Source organism: Monodelphis domestica, chromosome 7, assembly GCF_027887165.1.
Source record: "Monodelphis domestica isolate mMonDom1 chromosome 7, mMonDom1.pri, whole genome shotgun sequence".
Classification (NCBI taxonomy): domain Eukaryota; kingdom Metazoa; phylum Chordata; class Mammalia; order Didelphimorphia; family Didelphidae; genus Monodelphis; species Monodelphis domestica.
In genome coordinates, this window is record NC_077233.1 from 165,514,150 (window position 1) to 165,524,925 (window position 10,776).

A 10,776-nucleotide genomic window follows, 5' to 3' on the forward strand; every position below is an offset into this window, starting at 1 on the left:
AAGAATGACAATGCTCTCCCGTAGTTTCTGTTCTCTAGTGGGAATTGACCTGTACTTACAGAAGTATGGAGAAAATGAGCAGGGGGCAGCGGGGTGGCTCCCTGGAGAGAGCCCCAGGCCTGGAGCTGGACCTCAAGCACTTTCTAACTGTGTGACCCTTAACCCCTGAAAGCCCTTGCCTTCCTTTCTTAGAGTTGTTATAAGTAACGATTAAGTTAGTTACTAAACAAGTTGTTACTAAGGTAGAAAAGAAAGGAAAGAGGAAGGGGGGAGGAAGAGGGAGATAGACAGACAGAGAGACAGACAAAGACAGGGAGGGGGAGAGACAGACAGGCAGAAAGACAGAGAGACAGAGGGAGGGGAGACAGACAGAGAGACAAGGGGAGGGGGCGGGAAACAGGCAGATAGATAGACAGAGCCAGAGAGAATAAACTCAAGGTAGATAGGGATGGGCTTAGCCCCTGGAGGTCATAAGATCATAGATTTATGGAATTTATGGTCTTAGAGGCCATCTAAACCAACCCCTTCATCATACAGAAAAGGAAACTGAGGTCCAGAGAGATTAGATTAAGTGTCCTAAGTCTAGCAGTATGCTGGTTGTTAGATTTCCAGTGTGAGCATTTATACCACAGAAACCACCAAAGTATAACCCAGGACTTTATTAATTATTTTGTTTAATGTCTTAATATTATAAATTAATATAAGATATGGATGGAGAATAAAGAAAATTAGGTGATCCCGGTCTGATCCAAATTCCAGGGAGTTCCAGATATGTACTTAGAGAGAAAGAGATGACAGAGAAAGAGAAAGAGATGAGTACCAAGAAAACACATGTTAAATGACAGGAATAGATGTTTATCTATGAAAAAAGGACTCTCACAATTCCCAAGTGTCTCAGATGGGTAGAGATTTCCCCAACTCTTAGATAGTAATCTTCTCCAAATTATACCTTCCTCGCCAGGATCTTCCCCCTCAGATTGCTTTGAAGACTCCGACTGTCCTACTCTAAGACCTTTGCCAGCTGTCAGTTATTGTAGGGAGACTCAAATGAAAGGGGTGTTGCCAGTGCCCATAAAAAAGCTGATGTGCTCTCCAAACAGGGAGGCATTTTTAGGAGCCTGCAATACTTCCTTCTTTTGTTCAGCTCTTGATATCTAATTGAGGAAGTAAGATGGAATAGCCATTTATTTTCTTCTGTTTTAATTTCCTCTTTTTCACAGTTTGGTTGCCAAGATTCTTTCTGCTCAGGTCATTCAAGTACATAAGCACTTTCCATAGAATTTTGGGATTTAATCATCAAATCATGAGAACTTTTCAGCTAACGGTTAGCACCCCAAAATCCTTCTAAAACAGAGGTGGCAGAGTATGTGACTTGTGAATCCTATGATGGGCCAAGAGTCAACCAGATTTTTAGTCTGTCACTAGGGCTGCCCACCCCTTTCCTCTCTAGGTCCTTACCTCTTCTGTGATCCTGATAGTCACTTATTTGGTCAAACGGTAAAAGTGCTCTCAATTTCTAAGTGCTAAATTTTCTGCTTAAATGTCACTTGAAAGAATTACAATCCATGGAAAGGAACAATATCCCTTTGACTTGGCCACTGTCTACAAATTACAGGTTTTCAGGAAAGAACACGGGAAGTTGTTGTTTTGAAAGATAAGGTGAGGTCTAGAGGTGGACCCATGCTCCACCACTCCATAACCTCAGATAAACAACTTCACACTCAGGACTGCAAAATGAAGGGACTGAACTAAGTCATCCCAAAGGTCCCTTCCTGCTCTGAAGTCTTTGGTTCTATATATTGATGGGAAGGACAAGGGAAGGAGTCCCTGACTGACTTGATGTGATTCACACAAAATGTTCCACCTCCCATCTCTCCTGGATGGAGGGAGGAAAAGAAGGAAGGAATGAAGGAGAAAAGGAGACAAGAAAGAAAATAGGAAAAAAAGAAGGGAGGGAAAGAAGGAAGGAAAGAAAAAAGGAAGGAAGAAAGGAAGTAAAGAAAGAAGGAGAAGAGGAAACGAAGAGAAGAAGGAAGAAAAGAAGAAAGGATGGAAGGGAGACATACATATATAAAATGCCTATATGCCAGGCACTATGATAAACACTTTATAAATATCTCATCTTATCTTCACAACAAATCTGAGAGAAAAGTGCTACTATTGTCCCTATTTTACAATTGAGAAAAGAAGGCAAATAGAAGTTAAGTGACTTGACCAAGGCTACACAGCTAATAAGTGTTTAAGGTCAGATTTGAACCAAGATCTTCCTGATTCTAGATCCAATATTCTTTTTTTTTTTTTAACCCTTACCTTCCATCTTGGAACCAATTTTGGTTCCAAGGTGGATGAACGGTAAGGTCTAAGCAATGGGGGTTAAGTGACTTGCCCAATATTCTTATTAACTGTACCACCTAACTGCCTTTTTGTTTCCCCTCTACCCCTACCCCCAACTACTAGTACCATCTCATCTGAGATTATTTTGTGTGTGTATAACAGAGGACCTTAAGAAAATGCATGGAGTACGGTTCATGCATTCCCCAAATGGAAGAGGCTGGAGATCCTGAGTCAGGGAGAGCCAAGATGCCATGTAACAGAAATGCCTTGGACAGGTTTGGAGCAGGTGCAGAATTATGTAACTGGTTTCAGTCCGCTAACCATTGCTAACTAATGGCTTGCTTGATTGGCTGTAGCAGAGTATCCAGAATTAGGGAGAAGGAGGCATTCCGAAGTTACTTGTGACCTTGTGCCTTCTCTTCAGGGTCCTTCCTGCCAAACAGCACCCAGTGAGAGAGAAGAGACTGTGCTGTGAAAGAAGAGGACTTGAACCTTGGAGACTGCATACAATGCATGAAAATAGCCTTGGTCGGCTCTCTGTTAAATGCATAGTCCAGGGGATCAGCACCCACCATGGCGTCAGGCTGCAAAATTGGCCCGTCCATCCTCAATAGCGACCTGGCCTGCCTGGGGGCCGAGTGCACCCGGATGCTGGATTCCAGGGCCGACTATCTGCACCTGGATGTAATGGACGGGCATTTTGTTCCCAATATCACTTTTGGTCACCCTGTAGTAGAAAGCCTTCGAAAGCAACTAGGCCAGGACCCTTTCTTTGACATGCACATGATGGTTTCTAGACCAGAACAGTGGGTAAAGCCAATGGCTATAGCAGGAGCAAATCAATATACCTTTCATCTGGAAGCTACTGAGAACCCTGGAGCATTGATTAAAGACATTCGAGAGAATGGGATGAAGGTTGGTCTTGCTATTAAACCAGGCACTACAGTTGAGTATTTGGCACCATGGGCCAATCAGATAGATATGGCCTTAGTCATGACAGTGGAACCTGGCTTTGGAGGGCAGAAGTTCATGGAAGACATGATGCCAAAGGTTCATTGGCTGAGGACCCAGTTCCCCTCTCTGGATATTGAAGTAGATGGTGGAGTAGGTCCTGACACGATTCATAAATGTGCAGAGGCAGGAGCTAATATGATTGTGTCTGGTAGAGCTATCATGAGGAGCGAAGACCCCAGATCTGTCATCAATCTCCTGAGAAATGTTTGTTCAGAAGCTGCTCAGAAACGCTCTCTGGATAGATGAGATTTCCAGGCAAATATCCTCCTGTGCCCAGCCCACCTCCTCAATAGACCAGATTATTCAGCCTCATTTTCACCTGGTGCACAAGAACCCAAGGAGCTCAAGAATCATGCTGCTGCAGAGGTGGGGCCACTGTCTGTCCCAAGCAGTTAAGCCTTCATCTTGTTGACTTCAGCATATATACCGATATGCTGAGGTCAAGAATGGAAATAGGTGCATATGTGATAATTACTAGGTTTTTAAAGAGTTGGGAATTAAATTTTTATGTGGCCTAAAGTACAGAGTTTTTACTAGAAGACTTGATTTTTTAAAAAAAAGAATATATTATGTTGCCTTGTCTTAAGGTTGAAAAAAATTTTGTCTCAGAGGCAGAAGAAAAAAACAGCAGCTGCTAACTGTAAAAGGACTAAAATGGGTAATACTGCTCCTCTTGAAAGTATTCTCAAATGTTTCTGCATCATTATAAAAGGTTTGCTTTACTCATTAGCTTTCTTTAGGAAACAGTTGTCTTTGTTTGGGGCATCAATTGATTTTCATATATGCAATTTCTTTGTGTGGCTGGGTTTGGTTTCTTGGGGGGAAAATCTAAGCCAAATGCTTTTGAGTGGAATGAGATGATTCCTTTCTAAGTTTCTTTATCTCTTTCCCCTCCCATCATCCCTTTATACTTATCTTGACCACATTTTCATGTGATTGACCACTGTACCTTGTTTTCCCAGTTGACCAAATGACACAAACCATTTCCAGCCCCCCCCTCCCCTCTTTTTTTCCCTTCATTTTGGGCAGTAACCTACTTTGGAACTAAACTATAAGACGACTGAGGAGTATGTTGTTTACAAGAGTTTATTTTTTATATACTTAAAAAAACATTTATTTCAGGCTCCTTCTTGCCTATAGCAAAATATGTTCAATGCTTGTTGGACAGAAAGCCGACTTGTCTCTTTCTCCAGATCAGAAGTATGGCCTCAGATCCTTCAGGTGGCTGGGTCCAAAAATACAACAGTTTAGGACATCATTGTCTAGGAGTGTCCTCAGGTCACAAGGAAAAAGGTAGCGTGGACTATTCCAAGTAACTTTTAATTGACCACTTTTTAAAGAATTCATAATTTGATTATGCTAATACCAAGTTAGATCAGGAGTGTTTTCATTTAGTTCTGGACCTAGTGTATCCTTACATCTTACAGAGCACTCGGGTGCTTCTTGTATCCTGGATCTCATTTCATTCTTCTGACACTCTTAAAGGAAGCAGAACAGTTATTGTCCTCATTTTACAACTGAGGAAACCAAAGCACAGAGCAGTAAGTTAAGGCAACACATGGAGGTTATCTGGATAGAGATTTGGAGTTCAGACATGGGTTCAACTTGCATTACTGGTTTGATGTCAGGATCTCAAAGTCCTCTTCCAGGGTCTTTCAGAGCCCTAAATGAATGAACCTAGGTCCTTATTAGAAGTATGTCTGATCGACATGGTTTTATTCTTTCACCTCCGGTGGTAATAATGCAGAAGAATCCACTGATCAGAGGTTTATTTATAACTTCTGTGCTTGATTAAATATTTAGGTAATAACTGTAATGGCTACTTCAAGGAAAAAGGAGTAGAACTTTAATTATCCTCAGGTTAATGTGAATTTTTATGTCTTTCATTACGGTATATTTACTGTAAACACTTGATGTTTGTTGAATGAATGAATGAATAGGATGGGGAACCTAGAGTTGCATAGCATTAAGAGGGATTTTGTGTTTGTTTTTTTAAAAATAGGACTATTTTGCTTACTCTGTGTGATTTGGGAGGCAGAAAAAGGAATATTTTGTAACAATAAGGATAAAACTTCACAAAGCAAAGTACTGAAAATTAATTGTACTACCAAGCTGTGTTCTTTTTTTTGAAGTTTTTTCCTTGACACTTTATATCTTATGAAAGGGTGATAGTATGGATCGTTTTAGTATTTTAATCACATTCACACTACAAAAGACATATAGAAATAACTTTAATTAAAAAACTTACATAGAAGATCATGGTATCAGACATGACAGCAAGATTCAAGTTTTAATTTTCTGGACAAACTTGTGTTTGTGAGGCTTTTGTTTTTGTTTTTCTTTAAAAATAAATGTACAGTGAAACTAAAAAAAAAAAGAAAAAAAAGAAAATAGCCTTGGTCCTTTGCCTTGGCATTTGTCCTTTCATTCTAGGTGAAGGAAGTTAGAGATGAATATGATTTCATGAACATCAAAAGGTTAGCAGAGTGAGCCATCCAAGGTCCGAGAGTCAAGTCTAAACTAGGACTTGTGTCCAAGGGGCTAGAAGAACCTTTGGGATTCAACCCAAATGGGGGCTCATTCAGTAGTTATGCCACATTTGGACATGAATTTGGTGTGATTGATGCTCTTTAGAAATGGCATTGTGTGAGCCCATTCTCTCCAGAAAATTAAGTGGTATAGGGGATAGGGTACCCCAAAAACACTGAGGGGGAAATGCTTATATTCTGTTGTTGCTAAATCATCAAAGTGAATAGCCCCAGTTAAGTGATGTTAATTACTTACTTGAAGATGGGTTGCTAATCACTGGTAATTATCCATGAGAGGGAATACACCTGGAATGGGGGCTCAAACCAGTAGCAATAGACAAGAGATGCTACAATCCTTCAAGGCTACCTCCTTCTGCCAGAGTGAGGGCAGAGAAGATAGGTATCCCTTTCCCCCTCATGACTTTTCCCATTGAAGATTTCATATATTATAGGTTGGCATAAGATATTAAATGGAAAGATTGGGGGAGTTTTGTGGAAACCAATACATGACACACTTGAGACCAGGAGACAAAAAAAAAGTTTAGAAACCCATAAATGCATAAAATGAATATCAAAATGTCTTATCTTTTAATACCATAAATATGCACAATTTCTTTTTAAAGCTAAATAAGTAAATAAAAATAGTAAATAAATAAGTAAATAAAAAGTAAAATAAAATAAAATAAATTTAAAGCTAAAATAAGTAAAAAAGTTAAAGTTTGCAAAAAGAACATGGAAGCCAGCAGCAACACACAAAAGCTAGAAATGTAGAGATATTTTTAAAAATTTAGTACCTCATAAATACATATAAGGTATTGTAAACATCCCATTAAAGAAAAAAAAAGGAAAAGTTCAGATTTTTTTCTTTGGTGTAAATGGAGGGTCAAAAAATTTTACATGGATTTTCCAGGTCACAGGGGAACCACATTCCTGACCCCCCAAGATATGGAAGGGGATGCCTATACTTGTTACATAAAGGTTTTTTAGGTGTCTCATAAGTGCTCTTTATATATGTACATGCTATCGTCCCTGATAGAATATAAGCTCCTTGAGCGTAGGGTCAGTTTCATATTTGCCTTTGTATTCCCAGCGCCTAGCACAGTACCTGGTATTTAAGAGCCTAAAATATTTTCTGAGATTATATAGCACCTAGTCATAAGGTTTCATCTTTGCCTGGTGGAGATGGTGCCAAAGTAATTATTTCTCTCTTTTGACTTCAGCAGTCAGAGAGAAAGCAGAGGAAGCAGAAAGAATTACAAACCTTCCAGTCTAAGAAGGGGGTAAAAAGGAAAAACTGAAGCTGATCAAGTTCAAATAATTCTGAAAAAGGGTCTGCAGCATTGTGGCTAAGATGGAAAAGAGCCACAAAAAGCCTGAAAAGAAAGGAGCATTATACACAGAGACTGACACTCTGTGGCACAATCAAACGTAATGGACTTCTCTACTAGCAGCAATGCAATGATCCAAGACAATTTGGAGGGACTTACGAGTCTAAGGAGCTTCAGACACCAAGATGAATTGAATTCCTGAGCCTCAGAAATGTCTAGCTCCAACAGAAGGAATCAAAATGAGTCAGGAATAAAGCATCTTTATAAAATCTGGCTCTAAAAGTAGTATTATAATCAACAGTGACCATTTAGAAGTAAAAAGTCCATGAGAAAAATATCAAATTATCTCTTAGAATTATTCCGAACAAACTCATTTTGCCTGTATCAACATTACTTTTAGTCCTTCATAATATTGAGTTCAGATGGTTTGATAAAGAGGGTTTCTTTTTTTGTTTTTTTAAGATGAGTAGAAAAACAAGTTAATGTTTGTTTCAGTTAACCATGTCACTTAAAGCCTGACATTGCCAATCATACCATCAAAATATCTCCAATTGCCTAGTAACTACATTCCCTAATTATAAGCTCACTTCTTCTCCAGTGGTTCATAGTTTTTTTAAATGTACAAAACATATTTTTTTCATTATTTCCCTTGATATTCTTGATCTTTTGTTCTTTCAACTGAACTTTGTTATAATTTTTTTTCTAATTCAATATAAAAGTTTCTTGGTAGTTTGATGGATATGGCACTGAATAAGTAAATTAATTTGGGTAGGATAGTCATTTTTATTGTTAGCTCATCCTACCCATGAGCAATTAATTTTTTCCCAATGGTTTAAATCTAGTTTTAATTGTGTGGAAAGTGTTTTGTAGTTGTGTTCATATAATTCCTGTGTTTGTCTTGGCAAATAGATTCCTAAATATTTTATATTGTCTAGGTGATTTTAAATGGAATTTTTCTTTCTAATTCTTGCTGCTGAATTGTGTTGGAAATATATAGAAATGCTGATTATTTATGTAGGCTTATTTTGTATCCTGCAACTTTGCCAACTTTGTTGATTACTTCCACGAGCTTTTTAGATGATTCGCTAGGATTCTTTAAGTAGACCATCATATCATCTGCAAAGAGTGGTAGCTTGGTCTCCTCATTGCCTATTTTAATACCTTCAATGTCTTTCTCTTCTCTAATTACTACTGCTAGTGTTTCTAGTACAATTTTAAATAATAGAGGTGATAATGGGCCTCCTTGCTTCACTCCTGATCATATTGGGAAGGCTTCTAGTTTATCCCCATTACAAAAAAATACTTGCTGATGGTTTTAGATACACACTGTAATTATTTTTTTTAAATGCCCATCTATTCCTTTACTTTCTAGTGTTTTCAATAGGAATGAGTGTTGTATTTTGTCAAAGGCTTTTTCTTCATCTATTGAGACAACTATGTGATTTCAGTTTTCAGATAAAGAAATCAAAACTATTAATAAGCACATGAAGAAGTGTTCTAAATCTCTTATAATCAGAGAGATGCAAATCAAAACAACTCTGAGGTATCACCTCACACCTAGCAGATTGGCTAACAACTCGGCAAAGGGAAGCAATGACTGCTGGAGGGGGTGTGGCAAAGTAGGGACATTAATTCATTGCTGGTGGAGTTGTGAATTGATCCAACCATTCTGGAGGGTAATTTGGAACTATGTGCAAAAGGAACTAAAAGACTGTCTGCCCTTTGATCCAGCCATAGCACTGCTGGGCTTGTACCCCAAAGAGATAATAAGGAAAAAGACTTGTACGAGAATATTCATAGCTGCATTCTTTGTGGTGGCCAAAAATTGGAAAATGGGGGGATGCCCGTCAATTGGGGAATGGCTGAACAAATTGTGGTATATGTTGGTGATGGAATACTATTGTGCTAAAAGGAATAATAAAGTGGAGGAATTCCATGGAGACGGGAACAACCTCCAGGAAGTGATGCAGAGTGAGAGGAGCAGAACCAGGAAAACATTGTACACAGAGACTGATACACTGTGGTACAATCAAATGTAATGGACTTCTCTACTAGCAGCAATGCAATGACCCAGGATAATTCTGAGGGACTTATGAGAAAGAACACTATCCACATTCAGAGGAAAAACTGTGGGAGTAGAAATACAGAAGAAAAACTTTTCCTTGATCAAATGGTTCGATGGAGACATGACTGGAGATGTAGACTCTAAATGATCACTCTACTGAAAACATTAATACATGTAAAACCCAATTGAATTGCTTGTTGGCTATGGGAGGGGGTGGGAGGAGGGAAGGGAAAGAGCATGATTCATGTAACCATGGAAAAATATTTTAAATTAATTAAATGTAAAAATAAACTTAAAAAAATAAATTTACAAATTGGGACAAAAAGCCTAATGACAGAACCTAGAGAATCAATAAAATGTCTAGACACACATAGCAATGTAGGAATTTGAGGTACAATACATTAAAGACATGGATTCAAATCCTGACTTTGCCATTTATTGTCTGTCTGTGTAACTCAGTGCATTTTGGATCTCACAGATGAGTAGCTGACAAATGCCAGATTGGAATCAATTCATGGTTGAATTATCTGAGGAGTAGTTACAGATGATGATGTTCTATATTGTTGATTCAAGCAGGATGAAGACTTTAGACATTGGAATTAGGGAAAAGAATTATCATTTTGTTGTGAAAATTAATGAGATGCCAATTGATAAATGATCATAGAATATGAACAAAGAATTTTCAGTAAAAAATACAACCACATATTAAAATGCTCTAAATTCCTAATATTAAGAAAAGTATAAATTAAACCAACTCTGACCCATGAAATCTGCAAAGAAAATTAGAAGATAGTTATTGTTGAAGGAGTAAGGGAAAGACATTGGATTTGAATGCATTCTTTTATAGCTGCAAATTGATCTGTTCTGGAAACAAAATGGAACTATGCTAGAAAGGTGACAAAGTTGTTCATATCCTTTGACCCAGCAATACCACTATTGGCCATTTACCCCAAAAGAGGTCAGACAGAGGAAAAGTTCCCTCTGTACCAAAATATTAAAGCAGTACATTTTGTGGTAGCAAGACCCTGGAAACAAAATGAATCCCTGTCAGTTTGGTAAAACCTGAACAAGCTATGGCATTTCAGTATAATTTTATCCTGTCATAAGAAATTATAAACATAAAGAACTTAAAGAAAGTTGGGAAGACTTAGATGAACTAATGCAGAGAAAAGTTAACAAAACCAAAATAACAATATATACAATGGAAAATAGCAACAAGACATCAAAATTCAGATTAATGCAACACCTTTCAATATCCCAAGAATGCTTGATAGAAAGATGGTACACTACAGGTTTGAAATGATATGTATTCTGCCAGATATGGTCAATAGTCAGTTGATTTCACTGAATTGTAACTAATAATAATAATACTTGACCTACACCGATTTTAGTTTCCAAAATGGCTGACACAATTTTTTTCAAGGGATCTCCACAAGTCTCTCTCTTCTCTAAGTTTCTATGACAATCCCTTTTCTTTGGTCTCTTTCTAAGAGGTTTGATCGCTTTT

General features: G+C 38.0%; 1 protein-coding gene across 1 annotated transcript; it reads left to right on the plus strand.

The window, feature by feature from the left end:
• The first annotated feature begins 2,872 nt into the window (after positions 1 to 2,872).
• LOC100021737 (ribulose-phosphate 3-epimerase-like) lies at positions 2,873 to 4,077 on the plus strand. The gene has a single exon (XM_016424078.2). The coding sequence runs from the start codon at positions 2,908 to 2,910 to the stop codon at positions 3,592 to 3,594; it is 687 nt and encodes a 228-aa protein (XP_016279564.2). The 5' UTR covers positions 2,873 to 2,907; the 3' UTR covers positions 3,595 to 4,077.
• The last annotated feature ends 6,699 nt before the right edge of the window (positions 4,078 to 10,776 follow it).